Source organism: Rhopalosiphum padi, chromosome 3 (genome assembly GCF_020882245.1).
Source record: "Rhopalosiphum padi isolate XX-2018 chromosome 3, ASM2088224v1, whole genome shotgun sequence".
In the NCBI taxonomy this organism is placed as follows: domain Eukaryota; kingdom Metazoa; phylum Arthropoda; class Insecta; order Hemiptera; family Aphididae; genus Rhopalosiphum; species Rhopalosiphum padi.
Window position 1 is genome coordinate 51,027,946 of NC_083599.1, and position 25,264 is coordinate 51,053,209.

Here is a 25,264-nt window from a genome sequence, read left to right on the forward strand (position 1 = left end):
ATTCTACAAAATAGCTATTTTTGAATTTCAAAAAAAAAAAATTTAGTGGTTTTCTTATTTATTTTTTAGTTTTGACCATTGTAAAAGGTAGGCTATTATATATTTAGTCATATATTACATTGAATAAATTGCACTAAAATGTCTGCATTATTTTTCGAATTATTGCTATACTATAATAAATATGCTATTAAAGTATGTAGGTATTTACAAAAAAATATTCATTTTTATTTTTATTAAAATCAGTGTAAATTTATATACAGAATATGAATATAAATCATATTTAATATCTATAGAATATTATTTATTTATTATTAATTATAATATAATATATATAATGTATAGTAACAAACAACAGTTTTTATTCACTTATCCGTGTACCATGTGTAAGAATTCAAGTGATCGGCAAGGAAAATACAAACACTAATTTTATAGTTTTTTTTATACTTTTAATGTAATTTAAATAAACTAGAACCATCAAACCTTTCACTTTTATATAAAAATGGTCAAATATGAACTCAAAAATAAAAAATTATGCAAAATATGCAACAACACATTTTAAGATTAACTCATATTTTTCTTTGAAACACATTTATACATTACTTAACTATATTTTCGACAATTGCACAAATATATGTGTTCGTCTAGAAGTCCCTATAGCCCTAGTTAGAGTCATATTAATTATACATAATAAGTTACTTCCTTGTTTTACGTTCATCCACTTTTTGAATTTTCATTCTTTTGACAAATAAGGAACACCCTTATTACTTAAAGTACAGAAGTTAATAACTATAATAATATAATAATAATATCGAATTTCTATAATTAATATCTATCGAATTTAAATTGTTTATCTTAAATATACAAAACAAAAAGGTTTTCTATATAAATAATAAAAATATATTAATAAATATGTATGTAAAACAACTTTTTCCAAATCTGTACTCATTATATCCCAAAATGTTTAATAATAATAATATATAATATATAATATATAATATATATATATAATATATAATAAGCTCTATTGGCTAGAATAAATAATACAAGTAAGGCAAAGAAAGTTGACATTCCAAGCCCTAATTTCCTGTACTTAATTATAACATCCTATAATTTATATATTATTATAATAATATAATGTGATGTTTCATTACATTACCTGCAATGATAGATTGTTAGCCACTATTTTTGATTTATATTTCATTACAAAAATTATTATTTAAGTTGATTAGGTACCTATATAAATTAATCCCTATACACGTTGAACCGCGAATGGGATTGTAGTTCAATATAAACTTTGAGACATCAATTTATTTTTGATTCATTTTACTATCACCAAGTGGTTTCAAAATTACTAAAACAAAGTAGGTACACTCAATATAAACAATTTTATCATAATACAGTAAATTCCCGTTACAACGATAAATCGCGTTATAACGAAAGTCATAGAAGTCCCCTGCCGAAAATCAGGGCTTATATAAAGAGCTTATTCGAATTTTTGTTACAACGAAATTTGCGTTATAACGAAAAAAAATGCGGTCCCCTAAAGTTCGTTGTAAAGGGATTTTACTGTAGTTGAAAAATTAAGCGCTTATAGTTAAACAAATATGTATTTGATATATTTAAACATAGGTTAGGTATATATAGTTAGAATGTACCTATATGTAGCTAGTACCTACTTATAACTGCTTCTACCACTTATAAATTGAGAAAAACATTTTAATGAGTTGTTAGAAAAATATTGCCTATTCAAAAAAGGATTCTGAGTTTACCTACATAAAAAAAAACATATTATTATGAAATCAATGCATTGCTACTTCGCTTTGAATATGGCTTTTTTTAAATTTTTATTCCTATATACTTTAAAGATTTAAAAAAAAAAGAAATTTATTATTTTTACAATTATAGATGATATCAAAATAATTGCCTTTATATTTTTTTAGTGTTTTTTACTCATGATTCAAAAATCTATTAATAATTTCGATTTCAATAAGACTTTCTACTTGCTAAATAATGTAGAATATATTAATCTTCATTATATAGTTACTATATGGTAGGTATATATACCTACAACGCTTTTAAAATTTAAAATGCAATTTATATTTCTTGTTTAATATATGAACCACTGCAATTAATGAATTACAAATTTACAACGAAAATAAAAAACCAATTTTATCGAATACTCATGTTTCATAAATATTCCCATTTTTTCATATTTGTTTTTAGTTTCTCTTGATTATTTTGTAAAGTACTGGAAACATTTTACTTTTACAACTATAGATCCAATTTGCTACCACTTTACCAGAAACTTCAAAGTTGAAGTTTGAAGCTTTTTTACTGCTCTTATAAAGGCGACGCGCGACGTCAGACTAACACATATACACATAATTGTAAAACCAATACATTAATTGCAAATATACTTGTGTTTTTCGTAGTATGTGTGGAAATAAGTTAAGTAATATTTTAAAATATATGAAAAAATATGGAATAATACTTAATTAAGTACTATGTATAGACTAAGTATAGTCAATATCGCGGGAAAAGGTAAACATTAATTAGGTAGTTAAAATGTTTTATTTTTAACTTTTTACTAAAACAGTTAGTTCATTTCTGATTTATTTGAGAACTTAACAAATATATTGACTGTTGAAATAAATTGGCTTTTTTCAGTTGATTTAAAAATAATCCATCAAGTTATCAAATTAAAGTGTTTTTTTGAAATTGACGGTTTTAATAGTTTTATACGTTATAATTATTGTATGCGTATATTTATACGATTTTAAATAAAAATAACCGAATATAATAATTTCTGCTATATTTTTTAAAATAATGTTATACACAGATAATCACAAAATATTCTTTATGTGATTTATGTACTAATTAAAACAATTTTTAAAACTTTTTTTAACTGAGTTAACTTAATAATTTTTTCTATCAACTTCAAACTTTACGAGTAAAATTTATTATTTATGATTTATTAACTATTCTAACGATCTCATGTTCACTAACTTAACTTGAGTTAATTATGGTCATTAATTTGCTTTGCTCCTTTAAATATAAATGTTCTTAGGTAGTTTAGTATATTATACTTATTAAGGCTACTCATTTATCTGATTTACAATATAAGTAAAGAGTAAAGAATAGGTATATACATTGTTAGTCATAAATTTCTATTTAAGTATAATCGTAACATAAATTTTATTAAAATTATTGTATTTAACATATTTTATGAAAACGAGTAGATTCCTATTATATATTTTAAAGTCATTTTATTTTATTTCATCGTTATAGGACCATAATAGGTAATGCTATAATTGCCCGTTAACCTCAAATGATGTTCGATTTAATTTTAATATTATATTCCAACAACTTTTTTTTTATTATTAATATTTAGCCTTTATGAAAATATAAATACGTAAGGCCCATAAAGGATTATTATAATTTATAATGACAATAATAATAATAATAAAAAAAATAATAAACCTTCATCGGCAAAGCGCCAGCAACAATATTGTCGTTGTTTTGCGTGCACATTATAATATATATACCTTTGAAATGGTCCCCTCTCCTTATGTTTTTGACGTGTTCTCCTCGCTTTTTCTATCCGCCTCTTCTATAACACACACCCCAACTCACGCGGCTAATAATCATAATCGTTGGTTTTTTCGTCCCGCTCCATACCATCATCCGTTTATATTTAATATTTATACTTCCCTTTCCCCGCAAACCACCCTATCCACCCTAAAATACCGCCCCACCGCCACACAAAGCGCGTTTACGTATATATTTATATATATATAATATATTTAATATATGTACTCACTATTATTATCGCGCCGTTAGAACTTTTATTTCTCTCTTTTTTTGCGTTACTGCCGCCATTATTATTTCTCTTCATCCGTCGCTTTCCAGATTTTTCTTCACCTGTCCTTTATTCGACTTATTCTTTCAGTCGTTTTTCTCCTCTACAATTCACATATTAATATATTATAGTACAGATTATACTTTATATATTGCCACGCATACTGTAATATGCTTATTGTGAGATATATATAATTTAATATAATATTATATTATATATACAGTGTACAATATGATGAATATAACACACAAATGTCACAAATATTTAATATAATAATGTGTATATTGCATAATCCATTAAAATAAACAAAATTGATGTGTTTGCAGTGTTTGGGCTAATCTTCGAAACGATTGAACAGATTTTAAAAGGATTTTCATTTTTCCCACAGAAAGGTTATTAAAATATTAATGTAATAGAGGATATTACAAGGAATAATCTAAGCCATCTATAGGCTACTTTTTGTCTCGGAATTCAACACATGCTATTTTTTACTTAAAACACAAAAATTAAATAAAGTTTCGTTTACTTCTGTAGGTTGACATTGGTTGTACAGAAGAAGAAAAAACAGACAGTTTAACAATTATTTAATTTAGTTGTCACGGGCAAGAAAGTTTCCTTTTAAAAATATCATTCTGTTCGTTTGCAATTTCCACCCTTTCCCTCCGGCGAAGTCAGGTAATTCAGCTATAGCATATATATTTAAATATATACAGATATAAACAAACATAAAATAATAATAATAATAATAATATTAATAATATTGCATTGTAGCCTTGTAGGAATGTATAGGCACAAGTCACGTATAATAATAATACACACTGCGGCTAATGCTATTATAATGTTATAGAAACGGTCCGCGCCCATAAAAGCACCGTCCCCGTGACATTTGACACAGACATCTCGACTATAATATATACGCGCAACGCTATACAGTCAGTCAGATAATATTATATGTTATATAATATAATAACATATAATAATATCGTATTATTATAAAATAATAATAATAATAATAATACGTAATAATATGTTTTGTCTTGCTGTGTTCCGTTTTCTTAAAGCGTAATTCTGCTTTCGCAACTTCCGATGTCGACGTGCGTTTCATTTGTCCCGTATACGATTTTCCGTCGAGATGAAAACGTCAACCTCGGAATTGGGAAAAAGAAATAGGCACCGCGCCCGCGCCATGCCGCGTTCGATGCGACGAGTAAGCGTATATACACCCCTAGCCTAACGACGAGTTTTTGGGGCGGACGTCAAGGAAAGCAGAAAAACGAGAAAACGACGACAGCCGATTACGTTCGTGAATTATTATTATTATTATTAGCTCTGCGCAACTCTTATGCCGGCATCAATTCTCCATCCATCCTCTTTTTTCTCATTCCGTCGTATACCTGCTCTTACACACACACACACACACACACACACACACACACACACACACACATATATATATTAAATAATTTAGCCTCGGTACTTCTGTTTTTGTCATATTATTGTGTATATATATATATATGCGTGTGAGTGTGTGTGTGTGTGTGTTATGTCCCAGCCGGGACGATGGGAAAGGTCGTCGGAAAAATTTTTACCTCTATTTTGTTTTCTCGTAGGAGGAGACGAGTTTTTTCTCGCTCCCTCCCGCGTTAGTGTTCGTTTGTCAACCGACTCAACGGGTTTTATTCGCCCAACTATATATAATATGTTTTATTATTGGTTATTTTTTTCCGCCCCTTTATTCACTTTCCCACATGTTGTGTTCGCATTTTTCACTATTCAATAGTACCTTAACAATATTATTATATTATACGCGTGCTTGTATACGCACGGTCCTTCGATTGTGCGAAAATTTAAATGGTAAAAAAAATGGTATACCGGTATAATAATGACGGTAAAGAGAAAAATTCATAATAGTATTCCATTATACGGAAAATCTATGCAATAATTAATTTTTCTCATTGTTTTCGTTATATATATAATATATATATATACTTATTGTATATAAACAATACATACATTTATATATGATATACGACCATCGCTGCTGCACGCTTTGACATGTTTTATATTATTTACTGCTGCAGTTTATCAGAATGTCGGAAAACGACAGAAAAAAAGCGTTCAAACAATGATTTCGATATGGGAAATTTTATTAGTCATGGTACGTATTATTATTATTATTATTATTAATATTATTATCATTAATGCGTTAGGTATAATATTTAGGTATATAATAAATTATTATAATAAAGTGATTTATACATGCATACACATAATATATTAATATTTAAAGTAATACAACAATATCAGTTTATCACTGTTAATATATTATAATACATACGTATTATATATTGTTATTATATAATTATAATTATTAATATTATTTTTATTATTATTATTATTATTATTATTATCGATATCGTTATTTAACTACAACACTTGCTGTTGTCTGACTACTAGTGGCCCGCCTGCACCACCGCTGCCACTGCCCCTGTTCAGCAGCATCTGATCCACCGCCACGTTGATCTTCTTCTGAGGTATCTGCTTCTGTTGGACCGAATGATGCTGCTGCTGGTGATGTGGATGCTGATGGTGGTTTTTCATGCCGTTGGTATTTTTTTTTTCCTGTTGGCCGCCTGCCGATGCCGGTGTCGTCGACGTTGCCGCTCCGGATCCTGCGGTCGGCGTTGTCGCGGTGACCGTCGACGAAGACGGCAACGCGCCGCTGCTATTCGACGCTGCTGTAGACGTCGTAGTAACGTCGCTCAGGTCCGGATTGGGATTGTTTTTCGTCGGCAATGTCTGTTCGCGACAACCCGTGCCGGCCGCCAACAGTTCCCGTTCCTTGGTGTTGCGCCACTTCATACGACGGTTTTGGAACCATATCTTTACCTGTACATAATACAAAATAAATTTTCAACTAAATTTTCTGTCAAGAAATGTACACTTCCCCCATCAGTGTCCCAATCACGTATAAGAAACTAACGAAAGCAATCTTATCCCAATTTAAAATTTGAATGTTCTTCGAGTTTTGGCCCTTCACACGGTGGACATAATATGACCACTGACACAAATTATTGCGTGTTAAAAATAAATGTTTTAATAATAACTGAAAACACACTTCGGATTTGATGGGATAATCAATGTGACTTGTAACTTGTAAGGAGCATATATTACACCCAGTAAATTGTGCGCCTATATAATATCGTAAGAAATAATAATATTATACTTTTGTTATTGAATTTTGTGCAATTTATGTTGTCAAACCTCAATGGTCAATGCGCACCGAAGAATCGACGAATAATTACGACACATAATATAATTTATATAATATATCTAATAATATACGACCTAATTATGCATAATATTTAAACGTATAACATCCGGTGATTTTACTAAATTTTAGAAAACTAAATTCCTGCAGTAGCTACATCATATAATTTACAGTCAATCTATATTATACCGGTGGTAATCCGTTTAACGTAAGACACTATCATTATTTAAATTTACTTTTATCGCTTTGGAAAATATTTTCTTTACATAATTTTAAGTCGTAAAAACAACGTTTTTCTAGAAAAAAAATATATTTTTCATTATTTCTTATCGTCATAACTTTTTATTTGTCTCACTTTGTTAAAGACAACGAAGCAGATTATTTGTGTGCATACTTAATAGTTAATACTTCGATAAACTAAATTAAATTTTAAACACGTGTATAACCTATAAATTATAACATTTATAACTAATTATTATAGTACTTATTAAACGTTTCGATGAGCGGAATGGAGTGGTACCTCGCAATATGTTGATCCAAATCTGTGGACACTAGGTACTCCACTTATTTTTATTTAATACTATTATATTATAACTAATAAACTATACTTGTCCCAAGTTTTAAATTAAAAATGTATTTTTTCATTCAAAACAGAACCAAAATCAAGAAATAAAAACTATAAAATATAATGAAAATTTTGTTTTGTAATGAATTAAAAATATGTAAAAGAAATATTTTCAAAAATGTTAGTGTTTTACGGTAAATGTATATGTATTACTGTATCACTTCATTTATTAAGCACTAAGATTTATTGATTTTAATTTTAATCTTTAGCTTTAGCCCGCCCAAGGTGTATACAACTATAATAATAATAGTTAAGTAAAATAAAATATAATATGATATTAATTTATAAGTTAAATATGTATTTTTATAGTTTATATAGACAACATTGATGTTCAAAGCTTGTGTCATTGAACGATTTATAACAATAATCGTGTACATTGTACATAATATGTTGTATGGGTACATATTGACGCATTATTGATTTTCTAATTAGAGAGTTTAAACAATGAACAATCCAAGTCAAGCGATAAATTCGACCCCCTACACGCGCCCCGACTGTTATTTGTAATATTAATAACATTATTTAAAAGTTACATGATGCAACACATTTTTGTATTGTCCATCTTCCTAGTTCCGGCTAATATAAAATAAATATTTATAGTGCACCTATATTGACAATTTATTATATTGTCTTTTAAGCGGTAAGTATACCTATTAAGTTCCGAGACTACAGATGTTAGTAAACTAGCACAATGTTATTCGTAATAAATATATACATTTGTTAATTGTTCTTTTAAAATTAAAATTTTGTTTATATTTAGAAGTCTAAAAAGATAAAATTCATTACAAATTTTCGAAAATAATTTTAAGTGGGACTAACCTCACCCTTTCTGAAAATGTTTACCCCCCCCCCCCCCCTTCTGCCACTACCTAATGATTTACATTATATGCATACGTGGAATATTTTAACAGTTTGTAATTTGTATGTATAACTTATTCAAAAGAAATATAGGGTATTAGAATTTGTTATTGTTGTCAATGTATTGGACAAGTTACAAATACATTTTTTATTTTAACACTTACCGTTTTTTATACATGCTGCAATAAGTAACAACTGGTACCTGCATGTATTTTAAAATGACTTTCAATGCATACCTAAATTCGCTAAACCTATGAAATATTTATTGTCACTTAACAAAAATAATATTATGACAAAGTATCTCCTGAGTTATTTCCAAACTAATAATTCATTTAATAGTTGTAACTTTGTAAGATCAATACTTAATCATTTCATTCTCGAGTCTATAAAAATAGATCCTAGTTATGTAATAGGAGCTTACCTATAGTCAATATAGGTTCACGTGATGAGTTTGTTTTTATGTATTTGTTAAAGTAAAGTAAATATAATTTAGTCTTGTGAAAACAGAGTACCTATCTATTGCATTGCTGTTTAATTTGATATAGTTAGCCTTAGTTTCGATAACTTGCTACATCCGATGTTACTATAAACATTGTTTACAATATAAATCACACAACTAGCATTACATTAATTAATTATTTTTCTGTTCATAGAAATCGTCTATATTTTTATACAGTAAACTAATAAAATCATATTATTTTATTTTATAGTATATTTTGCTTGTGGCTATAGACAATGTTCGCAAGCATAATTTATTTTTTAAATGTCAATTATCATAATCTTGCCAGACGCCAGTACTAATGTACATAGCTACACTGTTTTAAAAATATAATTTATGTCGAATAGATAACTCAAATTAAAAGAATTTGAAATTTTGAACTATCGAACATTTTGGACTACGTGTAGGATGAATTACGATAAAAAATATTCAAACGATTTCTCACATAATAAAAGACTATCCAATAAAATAATAAACCGGCAATTAGGAGAACATTAACAATGCAATTACAAACGCCATTGAATTAATGCGAGACCTTGATTTGAATTTATAAACCGACCTTTCATTCAAATATACTTATTTTCACTATTATTATTATTATTATCAATATCAATTGTATTATCTTTATTATCTCTATTATTTTATAATTTATATTAATTAGTTATATACGAATAAATAAATAAATGCAATTTTAGGATTAGGGTAAAATTTAAATATACATAGGTTATTTAGGATTATTGCAAAGAATAAATATCTAAAAAAGAATTATTATTGAATTTATTTGTTTCACAACTACCTTATATTTCTACTAATGGTTAAATATATTTTATATTTTATATCAAGTTAAATTTATTACAAATGTATAGTGTAGTGTGTACTCATATTTATATCATATATTTTTTTACTCGTATATGATATCTGTGTTAGGCGGTTTAATATTTATCATATTCTATAAACTTCCACTTAACTTTCCAGACATCCATCTAACTTTCTAGACTTTCAATAAACTTTTGAATATTTGTACACAGTTCTAGAGTCAATAACTCTTGTCTGAAGTAGTGAGATCACTATATATACAATAATTTATGAAAAGCATATATGTACTGCGATATTGCGTTAAAATGACAACAGTTTTTTTTATAGAATAATAATTATTACTATAAAAATTTTATAAACCTATATAGATGTAAAGTTCAGTCATTAAATAATTTAAATTTAACAGAATAACCATCGACAATAACAATTATGATAACGATCAATCAATTCGTCTCTTTAGTATTTACTTATAATATAACATTATAGTTAATAATATTTGTGTTAGCACTGACTAATAATAATTAAGTACCTATAGCATTTTCCTTGATGCTTTAATAAATCATTCTTATGGAAAAATTAACACATGCCCAGAAAATTTGATGGTAGTAGTAATAAACAAATTTCTGATAAAAATCTTTACTTTCCCCAAAAATAAATGTTTAGTTTAATAATATTATAGTGTTATACATATTAAATAAAATATTTAAATGTATAAATATAATATATACTGCATATAATGTTTTATAAAAAATATATATGAAACGTAAATGTTTATTTTAAATTACCTGAGAATCTTTTAACGATAACTTGTCAGCCAATCGCTTTCTATCCGGTTTGCTAATGTACTTTTGCACCTGAAACCGACGTTCCAAGCCCTTTCGTTGTGCATCAGAGAACACGGCCCGTCGCATCATGCCTCTCCGTGGTTTTCCCCTGTTATTTCCACCGACCACTACCCCGTTCATCACATTCAAGGTGTTGTTGTTGGTGCTCATTAATAGCATGGTTGTTGCTGACGGATGATGCTGATGATGGTGCAATGGCGTAATTCTATGATGATGTGAATTTGTTCCGGTTATATGTACCGATCCTCCTCCGTTTGCACTGGATCCCGCACTATAAGGCCACGTGGTGGAAGATGAAAAAGGTGACGGAGGAACAGCAGCCATAGAATTCGATGTTCCGTTATTGGAGTTAGATACTCCATTTGATCGAGACTGCATCATGAGGATTTCATGATGAGTGTGAGGATGTTGGTGAGCTAAATGATGACGATAATTGTACTGAGGGTGTACTATAGGGAACCTGTTTGTTCCAGAGCCATTAGGTCGTCCTGGACCTAAACATATTTGTAAAAAAAAAATACTTATGACCAGTATAACACATAATGTCATTATATAGATGATTATTTAATATATTTCCCAAAGGCCAGGATTAACAATTTAACTAGTAAAGTTGTCACTATTAATTTAATCAAAAATAATACAATTTAAGATCTAATATATTTTAAAAGTAAGAAATTCAAAATATGAAATCATATCTACATTTTATATAAACATCATAAAAAATAAATTTAATTTGTTTTTAAAAAATCAATCAAATCAACAGCTGTTCATTTTTTTATGGCAGCAGTTGTAATTGGTTTTATGGATTTATTTTATGTTTATTAAATATTTACACATAAATATGATTTAAAGAGATTTAAAAAAAAAGTCAAGGGCCTATTACAAGCCAATTATTTTATAAGGCGCATTTAATGTGGTTATTGTAAGTTCAACAATAGTTCTATATTAAGAGATAATTCATTAACCTTTTTCATAGGATTAATTAATATTTACATGAGACATAACTTTTTGCTTTTAAAGTAAATACGACGACAAGCAGCTTGGGAGGGCAAATAAACTGCGAGCCTGTAAAGCTACATTTACCGAAGTATTACTATTGTTTAACCCGACTAGTCAGTGTATAAATAAATAATAATAAATAACCACAGCGACGGTGTTAATAATAATATAAGCAGCTACAGCTGTTACCTTCTCATCTTATTATGATTATTACTACGTTACGTCGACGCCACATTGCAGCAAAGAGCAGGGCGACAATATTCGCGCCGCCAACAGCACGTGTTGCAATAATAATAATAATAATAATAATAATAATTTTTATCCTTAAAATAATTCAAGTGTTATACGCATTTTAGTCACGGACCTATGATATTACGTCGGGCAGCAGAATGTTACACATCTATCGCCTACGTTATAGTAGATGATTTTTAATTATTTATTATTATTATTTTTTATTATTGTATAAAGAAGGGGACGACGAAATATATATATACTATATTATATATATAAAAAAAAAAAACAGAAATGCAATCCGGTGCAACAGACGCTAATAACGACAACAACACTAATCGGTGGGCAGTGTGTGCAACTGACTTCAATAGTAAGAAGAATACGGCGGAAGGGTCCCTTTTTTGCGGCTGCATTGGATTATTAAATATATTATAATAAGTGAGTGGAAAAGAGAGATGGGAACAAGGGTAGTGCTGAGGGTAGTGTGTAGCGCGTGCGTTTGACAGGTTCGCCCAGGGGTTGGCGGCGGCGAATGAGTTTGCTGGCGGAACTGGGGAGGTGTATTAGAACAACAGCGACGCTGAAGCGGAGCGGGGTGGTTGGAATCACAGCACTCGATTACACTGCGCCGGGACGGGGTGAAGTCGGTTATTTCTCTTGTTCGCGCATTCTATATTATTTTCCTTATTTTTCCATTCTTCTCAAATTCGTCTCTATATTTATTATACTCTCTTATACAACTACCGGGTTCTCGTTATAATTTTATTGATTATTTTTTTTATTTTTATTATTATTATTTTGCTTTTATAATAGGTACCTTATCGTATTCGTATAGTATACACAAACAGAACAAATATGAAATAATAAATAATACACGGCGATTAGACCGACGATTATGGTCGTTTAAAGCGCAATGTCATGATAAAATATATATAATATTATATGATTATACGAATAATTGTTGTTAGTTGGTGCATACGTATACCGTTGTTGTGTTGCATGTGCTGCCAATGACATTTCAGTCGAACGGAGGTCGGCGGCACGTGTCGGCCAGTCGCCGTAGACGCGACTGTATACGAGCTTGTGTTTACGACGTACGCGAATGCGTTTAACGATCTATTTTAACGCGTGGTATCATTCGTCAAAAACATATCCACGTAGATCGCATATTGCTAGTCTGTTTTTGATTTACTGTGCTCAGACTTTATATCAACGATTTAAGTAATGAAATAATAGGCGCCTCTTTATGTATTTATATATAATATATGTATATCGCATTATCGCGGTCGTAAATACGATAGTGTACACAGGCGGTATAATAATTATTATATGAGAAATTATTATTGTTAGCAACTGTGCAACATCCGCGCTCACCGCCGCGGCTAACTCTTTCGACAGACGATTATTTTATAATTAATGATTATTGTACGAGGCATGTTTTTTGACACCTTCGAAAGGATCACACCGTTTGAGAAAAACGTTTTTCCGGGTCAACGGGAAATTATAATATTATTATTAGTTTTTTTTTTTTTTTTTTTACAAAGTTACACTAACAAACTGCTAACAGAAACAACAAACTTTCTGTTATAGGCATAAACGCTATACTGCCTACTAATGCGCCTATGCCGCCGCCATCATAGCTGTACTTTATATGATTCACTGTATACATCATTAACGGTGAAGATTACAAATTACTTTAAACGAAATTTAAGCAATTAATCATTTTATACGGTCTGACGTTGGCCCTGCAGAAGCAGCTTATATTACAATATTGCGATATATATATACAATACAATATGGATACGACTGTATATTATATTATATTATATACACTACATAATATATAATATTATGCAGTAAGTGATTACGTTGAAATGCTGAACATATAAATCATATAATATATTGTAATAATTAATCTCTCCGCAAGAAATAATATATTATGATAATGTGCTATAATTACCGGGAGTAGAGGCAGACGAAATGGACGTGTTCGACAGTGCGGTCGAGTTGCAGACATTTGCGCCGCCGCTGCCGCCCGCACCGTCGTTGGCGTTGTTCGCCAGACCACCGCCACTGCCGCCGCCGCCGCCACTCGACGGACCGTTGGACGCCAAATTTGCGGCGGCCAGCGGCAGCAACGCGGAGTTGTGGACGTTGCCGTTGGAGCCCGCGTTGGGATTCGCGGCATTGGCGGGCCTACGTGCGATGGGCTTGGCGATGGTCCGGAGAGATTGTGCGGCCAATTGGGGTGCGGCGGTGGTCAGCGTGCTGGTGGCGTCCGTCAAGAAGGTGCAAGTGGACGGCGTGTTCGATGCGGCGGCGGCCGGCAGACAAGACGGCGGAGGTGTCGGCGACGGACTGCAGGTTGCCGCGTGTACTCGGTTTTGGTGTAATTGCTGTTGCTGTCGTTGCTGGTGATGGTGGAGTGCAGCGACTGAAGCTAGATGATGGTGATGGTAAAACATGGGACCTATAAGAACAAGAACGATCACGTCAAATTCGGTCTCCGTGAAATGTTAATAAAAGTATATTTCGATACTTGTAAGCATTCAAAGTATAATTTCTAGTAGACAGTTGTAGCCCTGCAGGGTCAGTGCCATTATTGGATGTTACTTGTTGTGCGATTGTGATATCGTCATATATGAAAATACTAGTTTTGCGCTGATAATAAGTACTAATTTGTAATCAAATTATATGTATACTAATTGGTCTAATTGGGTACTATTAATGGTATCATTTATACACTGATTAGGTAGATACTATTGTCGATCATCGTGACTACCTATCAATGATTTTCCGATAAACTCTATTTTGTTATTGCGACTATGACAGGTTATAACATTGCGTTCTATTATTTTTTACATAATCTTGTAATCTAGAAGACAAAATATAGTAAAAGTAAGTCGGACCAACAAGACTCAAAACGTAAAGCACATAAAAGCAAATAAAAAATCAAATTTCAATAATCAATTCTTTATAACGCGCATCGTTTTATACACAAAAATCTGAACTTTACTGTGAAAAGAAAAGTTGACGGTGACTTTTCTAAGAAATATTGACTATAATATTTTATCGGAAAGATTAATATGTGTATTAGATCACGAAACCAAATTATACATAGGTACTTAAGTAACGTGTATTTTGGAAATGTTATGAAAAACGCATACAATTAAGTAAACATGTACTTAACTTGCTTATGTGTGTTGGAGGGGTGATTTGTTTTGGTTTGTTCACTTATTACACTTTGTGCATTAAAAGTATTCTTCGGCAGATCTATTTATATTATTTTGTTTTACAGCCATACAAGTAACAAAGTTGTTCAAAAATAATATTATAAATTTATAACGCAGTATTATAACTTGCGGTAATTATAATTTATGATAATAGAACTGAATTTACGATTTTTACAGTGTATATTTTTTACTTAATATTATAACAAGTGGATTACTATAGTTTTTTATGAGCATATTTAAAGTTTTATGGTTCGCCAAATGTTTGACAAAAAGCTACGAATAATCGATAATTAAATTTTTCAAAGATTAGGTAAATCTATTTTCTATATACTTGATTTAAAATTGATAAACTTCTAATTTTTTTTTTTTAATTATTATACATGTTGGTGTGACATTTCAATACGATCACTGTTTAGGAGAATATTATCGTGATTAACATTGAAATTTATAAATAGTAATATTTAATGCCCACTAAATAACATTGTGTACATATATAATATTAAAACAAAAATAGTTTTATAGTTCTGAATGTTGAAGGAAATCAAATTCAGTTATTATGATAAACGAGAAAATTGTTTTTTGGCAAAATACGTATAGCCTTTAATGATATTATGTAATTACTGTAAAGATGAACAAGATAATAAAACAATCTAAAATATAATACAGATCTTTGAGATTTTGAATTGTTCTTAAATTATCAATGGCTAAATATTATGCTATTATATATAAGAAAATTGTCGATTATATAGTGGATATAACAGACAGACACTGTTGATAAATAACATACCTAAATATATAAAGCCATTTCATAATTTTTAATCTCTAATTATTAAATAGTTTAATGTAATGTAGTAGGGTTGTTTTCATTTTTCACGCAATATGCAATATCGCCAGTATCGGACGCATATGGGAAATAAAATATTTGTGTACTCGTGGTCAATATTAAAGTCAATTGTCTTATACTATCAAAATGAAATAGGAGAATATTATTTGTGACGTTTATACTTGATATATGATTACACAGTGACAGTATAATGTATTATAGTATAAACCTATCTATATTATATATTATGTATTTATGTATATGTATTTTGTATTTGATCTATGACATTTGATAATACAAAAACGTCTAGGAAATAAACATCAGTACATCACCATACATGGAAAACCTAATATTGCAAAACTAACATTTTGAAAATATTTTATCCATGAATACATTTTTATTTTAGATTCTGAGCAGAGCGATATTGTACCAGTGAAAAAAAAATATGAATAATCAAACATCAAACATTATATGTAATTTGATTTTTATTAATTTTTAATTTTTTTTTTTTTTGAGCGCAAAAAATGTTCTTTGGTCTTTTGCTTTGAAGGAGGTTTTAGTAGAAAATGTAATCTAGTTATTACTTTGATCGACAAAAAAACAGCGGTAAACAAGAATATATATTCCGTATACGCAACACTAATTTTTGACATAACTAATTTTGTTTTTTTTTATTGTAATTCAAATTGAAAACCGTGGAGAGTTTTACTAAATATTTATAATAACATTTTCTAGCTAATATTTAATTCTTAAAATATGATGGTTTTGTTTCGACTTATTCATAAAAAATGTATAGTTTTTTTTTACTTTCTTTTGATTCATATATATTAACACGTGTAATAACTAATTACAAATTATACCTATGTACAATTGCATATATTTTATTAATTAAACATAAAATACAATTTTCTTTTTAAGTCTGAGTTCTACAATGATCTCAACTATAGGTATACTTATTTTTTTTTTTTAGCAATTCCAACGCAGTTAGTCTTAATGAATACTATTAACTTATCAAATTAATAAAATAATGTACTAAAAATATGATGTTAATTCATGCAATTGGTAGTTGCAAAATTTAAGTCAAGAATATCCATTTCATTATCACTCAGTTAATACGCAGCTAGTTGTAACTATTCACTATCTTTAGAAATAGAATGCTGGTATACTCGTATGGTATCCTTTGCTTAGAATCAATGACAATGATTATCATGGAATTTAAATTTAAACATTCTACTCGAAAACATAGACACATATAGGTAGTACTATTAATCAGAGTGCAACTTTTTTGATTTTTAAAATGTTGTTGTAACCTATGATTATATTGATTAACTAAACTAACTAAACACTGATGTGTTTAATGTTAATATGGTATGTACAATGTACAATGTATGCGAAAAAAAATGTATTACATAGAAAAATAAATTAAGAAGTTTCCTCTTAATACCGCTATTTTCAAATAAATATAAATACAAATTATTATAGTTTTAAGGTAATACAATTTAATGATTATTTAACTATGATTTTTTATTCTTACATAAGTATACATACCTATATAAATAACATGTACACTCTGTACAATGTACCTATACGTATCATAATATGTATGTTTGCCGAGTAAATTTAATCCACGAATTAATGTATATAATATTATATACTACCTATATATTACTTATTTAGTTAGGTATATTATTTAAATTATTATCTAAATTTTTTCTCAAATAAATAAGTAATACACAAAAATTAGTTGTGTACCTTAACATTAAATACACATACTTATAGGCCTATGGCATAAATAGAAATGTCAGCGAATCATATTTCATTTTTCTAGTGTTTACTTTATAATAATCACGGTGTTTCATGTCATTCCTGTGTAACTCTATACAAAGATCGATTGACTAACAGTACACACACATAATATACATTGAACAATATAGTCAGCTAAATCGTAGTTCAAACATTTTGTATAAGTAGTTTTATGTTACTATTTGTAGGTACTAAAGAGCTTCAATAGTATTATTTCAGCTGTGTTTGTGTTATGTTACATAATGTTCCAAATAAAATAATCGATTGTACACTGTATACAATAGTACGAATGTACAATGTACATAAATGTAAACAGAGAAGTGTTTAGTGTTAAAAGTGTTATAGTCGGATGTGCAGTATTTACTATTATAGCATATCTTATTCTATCTATAATGTCATTGACGAAAAATCGTAATAAATAAAAATTGTCATATTTATTATAAATGGTAAACTTTTTAAACGAAAAAAGTTATCACTATTCATTATGAATTTATGACATATAACTAATAAGTTACTATTATTAGTTAGTTTTTCAAATAAAGACTTCGCATCTAATTCGAACGTAAATATTACTGTGAATAGGTATGTTACAATAATAATAATAATTGTTATAGTTGTTCTAATAAGATATTTTTATTATTATGTATAGACTATAGACTGAGATAAATGTGCAAAAAGGCTGTGAATGACAGCACTAAACGACTAATGCTATAAATTTAAGAACATGCCACTTTCTACCCGTTCGGGAATAAGAAAAAAAATGAAAGTTATAGCTAAAGGAAAAAAAGAGAAGATTGAACGGCAGCCCCACCCATTATCACCATAATAATAATATACTTCAATATCATTGCACGTACGGGCCCTTTATAATATTAAGCATTTATATTTTTATATTGCATAAAATATGATACCGTTTAGACGTAGAAATTAACTATATTATGTATTGTTATGTTGTTAACTACCCACTACAAGAATATCCAAAATAAATATTTTTATATTTTATTCTATTTCTACATATAACGTCTTATACTTTATGCCTTCCTAACTAATATAGTAAACTTTTTACTTCATTTGCCTATACCATTATATTATTAATTACAAATTATAACTATATGATTCATTCATTACCAAAATTTAATATGTTTTACCAACGACGAATTCGCTGCGCACATAGCTTTTACAGTAAAAGTTTTACTATTATCACTGAATCGCTATTATTAGCAAACACTTATTTTAATGTTTAACGATGTTGTCGTATTTATTTAAAAACTATCGTTCTCCATTAAAGTTTTTATTGTTGTGATGATGGAACATATTCAACTTACCAGAAGGCGATGAAGCGGAAGCTGCAGCGGCCGCTGCTGTAATTCGCAAAAAAGCTGCAGAAGCCAAGTGTTGGCTGTGCTGTTGACCAGTATCATAAATATTTTGTTGATGTGCGATCGTTTTCCCACCGTATCCGAAACCACTGGACCCGTTACTCCCATTGCTTCCGGTGCTACAGTTACTGCTAGTACTATTGCTTCGCCCATTAGAACATCCTCCGCCACTGAGAATGGCATTTACACTGAAGTTTAACGACGACACCGGCGTGGTTGACGTTGAAGTATGTGTTTGGGTTGACGTTTGTAATGCAGATAGTTGATGTTGATTATTCATGGTTGTGGATAGGTATATTGAAATAGGCGGTGGTTGGGTTTGCATTGATTGTGTTTGTGAATCCTCTTCTGAAACTTTTAGTGATGCTGATTCTTTATCAGCTGTTAACATTAATGCCAATGAATTAATAAATTAAGCAATGCGTGTATTGACGACAAGAATAAATAAACAATAATAGCTTTAATATTTATAGGTGCATAGAAATAAGTGACTACCAGTAAGGCAGTAATTACAATTACAAAAATTGTACATAGATATTTAATAAAAAATTATTTTTTATTACAAAACCAATTGAAATTAAAAATTATGTAGGAAATATTATAATTATTCCTGGGAGATATATATTATTCAGTTATTGTTTTTAAGTCTACAAATTTATGTGAAAAAAGTAGTTACAAAGTACCAACACTGCTGTTAGTAATAAAAGTAATAAATAATAAATAATAAATAATAACTAATAACGCATATACCTGCCGGATAATCTGATTATATAGTGTTTCTAAGTGTATATAGGTTAACATATAGTATATTGTTTGTTATTTAAAATATTAAATTAATAATGTATATTTTATAAAATTAAATAATAATTTATAGCTTTCACATGTATCAAACACTGCCTAACGTATAGGTACATGATTTAAAATCACAATCTATGCTTTAAATTATGTAAGTATCTATCAGAAATAGAGTAAATCAATAACAATTGATTTTATATGGCTTATTTTTCTCAAAAAAAGCTTATTGTTGTTTTATAAAAATTAAATCTATTTGGGCAAATCTTTAAAACATATTAATTGTATGAACTTACTTGTACAGTTGTACTCAATCCAACAATACAAAGCAATTTATTTTGTTATTTTAAACTAATTAACTAAATTGGTATCTATATGTTAATAAATAAAAATTTTCCAATGTATAATATTTTATTAGATTTCAATTTATTAATTGTTTTACTCATTGATAAATAAGACAATTATGGGGGTAATCGCGTAATTGTTATACATAAATTTCTTTATAAATTTCTTAAATGTTATTAATTTTCTTACTTTCTCTTTTTTCAATATCACTATCACCGCTATCACCAGCATTAGTACTGATGCTTTCTTTTTTCTTAGTCGTTCTTCTTCTAAAAGGAATAGTGCATTTACGTCTCTTAATTCTATAGTGTTCTGCATCGTACATTCCGTCAATGTCTTCTTTTTCTTCTTTAACGTTCATTACGGGGGATGATAGTTGTAAGTCTTGTGGACTACAACTTCTACTTTTGCTTTCGCTGCTACTACTATTATTGCTAGTATCTTCATTGTCGTTGTCTTGTTCAACAAGCGGAAGTGATGGAGGAGATATAGTTGTTTGCACGTCACTAGCATCACCCGAACAAGATATAAGTAAATTGTGTATGAGAAATGATGTAGATGACCGCGATCGAACGCTACTGGTACACCACCGACCATTTCCGGTATTCCTTTGCCGTCTTTGATGCTGTTGTTGACAATCTTCGATATTATCCCCATTTTTCAATTCGTTATTTTTGTTTGACGATTGATTATCAATTGTAAATGCGGTAGAAGTAGTATTCTCCATCAAATTAGTTTTATTAAAACCAAATGAATGAAATACCGATAAATATATCTATATAGAAAATGGTTTTAAATTTATTTTAGTAATGAATACATATACATCGAGGGTAATAAGACTATTCGATGAGCATAAATGCTGTTACCACCGTAAGAATCGCGTGCCAATACTTTTGTTTCACAACATTTTCACGCGTATTTCACAATATAATATAAAATAATATATATATTATATAGCGGTGGCTATTATATACACCATCGTAACATAACAAAAAATAAATAATAATAATTTAAAGAACCTTTTTATTTTATTCTGCCGATGCACAATGAACGTCCAACACAATCCTTAATCGCATGATACACATTTATTCACTACACTGAAAAACTATTATCTGCACAACTGCTAACAGTAAACTCTATAATACATAATTAAACACACAACAACTTTATTATTATTACTATTATTATTAAAATTATTTTTCTTGTTATTATCAATAATGTTAAAATATTATATAGATGATAATACAACAACGGCGGCTGATTTCGCACTGATTATGACACTGGCGGTAAACGGCGGTGGTCTTCTCTCGGCCTTAATGTTTTTAGCCACCACCATCATTGTTTTTCCTCTCAGTCAACTTACTCCGCACCCCCTTTAAGCAATAGAAGGGGATGAAGTGGATGCCACCGGGTAGAGTGAGATGGGGGATGCTGTACGGACGATAATTGTCGAGTATGGTCGGCCATTGCTGCGATTGCTCCTATGGGCGTGCCTCGAGAGAGCAGGCGTCACGCCCAGGTTACCTCCACCAAGCTGCCGTTAGCTACCCCACATCCCGCAGTGGAAAACGAACGACGATAATAGCAAGAGAAAAAATGACAGCCTTTAATAATAATAATGAGATAATACCACTGAGTGTAAATATAAGGTACCTAATCGATTTAAGGATTTGGGGTAAAAAAATAACCACTTCTCTCTCCTCAGTTTATGTATTTATTATTTAATATATCTTACAAAAACAGAAGCTTACACCAACAATCACATTGTAAATTACAATTTGATTTGTATATAAGTACCTATAATAGGTAGTATTATAATATATTTTGTATAATATATTTATACTTAATACATAGTATATAAAAACAGAACAGATATAATTATAGATAGATAAATGCTATGTTTTAAACCGAATCAAAATTGAGATTATACAGTCAGAAAAATGTACGTATAACTTGAATTTACGAGTTTCTTGTATTATAGACGAAACATAAACTATTTGTCCTTAATTTTCGGCCCGGCACATTATAAAATATAATAATTTTTTTATCCCAACAGAAAGTGCGTATACCATGAATTTTTTTAAAAACAAAACAAGAAAAATATTTTGTTGACATAAATATTATTATATTCTATTTGGTGGGAAAATATTGAGTCAACGTTCTGCCGTACATTGCCCCCTGGCCTTTCTCGAATGTCAGCTCGACTGCTGGCTGGCAGCGAAAAGACCGTACATGACAGCGGAAAAAAAATACGATGGGATTGCATATTAGAATAGAGATTTAGAATAGAAAACTGAGGAATATGGGGATAGAAGATTACGCTGCTGTTTTTGACGCTATGAAAAAGAGTATGGAAGGGGAAAACCGATAAACGGCAGCAAATGGACATGAAGAGGGTGGAAGAGGTTAGGGAAAAGAGCAGTAGCTATATACTATAATATAGTGTGTGCGCATGACGGCAATATATATAATATGTATATATACATAATACAATATGTGTGTATATACATTTATATTTTATATATATATATAAGCGTGTTTTATATTGTTATGTGTATAGTGTGTAGTGTAGTATTTAATATTTATGTTGAACAATTTATAATAATAATAAATTACACGATTAGATACATGCACGCGGTGATAAAAATAATTGTGTACCTAATAAATTAAGACTGTCCAAGCTATTGAATAATGATTAACCTACATAGTTTAGAGTTACTTCATTAAATAAATGTTAAAAAGATTAATAAAATACAATAGGTCGACCTACAGGTTTTATAATGTCTGAAAATACCACATTAAATTCGCCAGTGTTAAATTGTTTGATTACAGTTTTTTTGTAAAACCATTAGTTTCCTAAAATCCTATATTTTCACGTTTCCAAAATATATTTCATCGTTATCAATTTTAAAACTACATCAATCAACTATATACTGTATTATAAAGTCAATTTAAATTTAAAATTGCAGAATAATGTTTAATGAACGATAAAGCACATAAATAAATGTCTACTCTTGAATAAGTTTTTAATTAACTAACTATATAAATGCTGAATGTTCAAAGTTTTTGATAAAATAATAGCAGAAGAAATATTAAAATATTTTTGAACTCACCTTTTTGTTTACTGAACTAACTTCCCTCATTTTAAATACTTCTTTGTCAAAAATTTTAAAATCCGTACTTTATTAAAATACCCAGCACTCAGCAGTATTTATATGGTAACAAATAATCGTGTATTAATTATATTATAGTCATCCACATCAGTAGGTTTCATAGGTATAAAATATAAAATTATATAAATTGAATATAATATATTAGATCTATATAGACTTGGTAAATTTGTAAATTACGTAGGTAGGTAGGTACACGAGTTATTTGCTATGTTCTACGTGTGTGTACGTTAGACTGTAAAGACAGAAACGGTCGGTATCGAATCCTAAATTAAAGATGAAAAACCGTGGTATGGCTAGAGTTTTTTTAGAGAAGACCGAAAAAACAGAATACTTTCATACACATACAAGTTCAATGGAAACCGTATTGATTAAAGTATAATTTTTTATTTTTAAACATAAAATTAAAATAATTTAATGTTATTGTGTATTCATATTAATGCATGTTATCTCTAGATCAGGGGTCGCCAACTATTCGATCGTTATAAAAATTAATTTTACCATTATCAGTCAATCGCGTACAAAAAAATCAGATAATGTGGAATATTCTCAAATAATTATTTCTTTGAAACCTTCTTTTTTTGCTCATCAAACCTATAGAAATACTTAAATTCTCCTAGAATGTTGATCACCAGGGACTTAAAATTTCGAATGTAGCTCACTTTTTTTGAAAAGGTTGGCGACCCCTGCCCTAGACCATAATTATTGCATAACTATAAATTCAACACTAGATATTATAATACTTATAATTTTATGATTATTTGCCAAACATCAAACACTTAATTATTTTTATATGTAATTTTCTTCATAATTTTTTAATCATATTCATACGAAAATATTTTATAATAATAATATTATTGGCTATTATTATTAATTACTACTCACCTACTCTAATTATTACTTTATTGGTCTAATGTAATATGGTTATTATTATGTTACATTTTAAAAAATTTGCAATATTTTCGAAACTGTTTTATATAAAATTTACCAAATAAATAAAGTAATAATAATAAATAATATGGGGTAGATTAAACAAAATTTTGTTAAAAATATATTATATTATATAGTATAATAATTATTAATATAATGTTATTTTACATATTTATGCAAATAAACTTGCAAGTCAATATACTAACAAACAAATAATTTATATTCATGTTTTTTATAGCTTATCATTATAATTTATAGTTTTGAATACAACATAATAACTAAATTTCGTTCGTAGAAAATCATTATATTATAATATCCGATTTTGCCAAAATGTGGACTTAGAACGCTCATAAAAATGAATGCGAGCTTATGTTACAATTATATTTTAAGGACCAGTAAAAGAATATGTATGGAAAAACATATATTACATTTCCGGGTTATTTATAAATGGTGTTAATGATAAAATTAAATGAATATACATTTTAAATGTAAAATATTATATTAACGAATTTTTTCGAAACATTTTAAAAATTGTGACCATATATTTTCAATATTTTTTTATTACTGAAGAATAATTCAAGAAAAAGTTTTTAATTATCAATATTTCTGGGCTTTTTGACTTTTTAATTAAAAAATAAATTAATATTTATTATTATTATGATAATTAAATAAATTTAGGTAATTATCATAAATTTAAAAATAAAATTCAAAAATATCAAATATTTATAAATAATTCAAAATGGCCTAAAATATTAAAAAAATTGTATTAAGCTTGGAATATACTTA

At 28.8% G+C, this 25,264-nt stretch overlaps 1 protein-coding gene across 2 annotated transcripts; it reads right to left on the bottom strand.

The window, feature by feature from the left end:
* Positions 1–5,962: 5,962 nt before the first annotated feature.
* LOC132926997 (mucin-21) lies at positions 5,963–21,663 on the bottom strand. Of its 2 annotated transcripts, none has more exons than XM_060991439.1 (6): positions 21,398–21,663; positions 20,568–21,153; positions 19,188–19,595; positions 13,964–14,473; positions 10,714–11,267; positions 5,963–6,748 (listed from the first exon to the last, which is right to left on the bottom strand). In XM_060991439.1, the coding sequence occupies exons 2-6, from the start codon at positions 21,103–21,105 to the stop codon at positions 6,287–6,289; spliced, it is 2,472 nt and encodes an 823-aa protein (XP_060847422.1). In that variant the 5' UTR covers positions 21,106–21,153; positions 21,398–21,663; the 3' UTR covers positions 5,963–6,286. The 2 variants fall into 2 exon arrangements, with proteins under 2 accessions (XP_060847422.1, XP_060847421.1); XM_060991438.1 differs by having other exon boundaries at positions 5,981–6,748; positions 19,188–19,622; positions 21,398–21,661.
* Between the last annotated feature and the right edge of the window lie 3,601 nt (positions 21,664–25,264).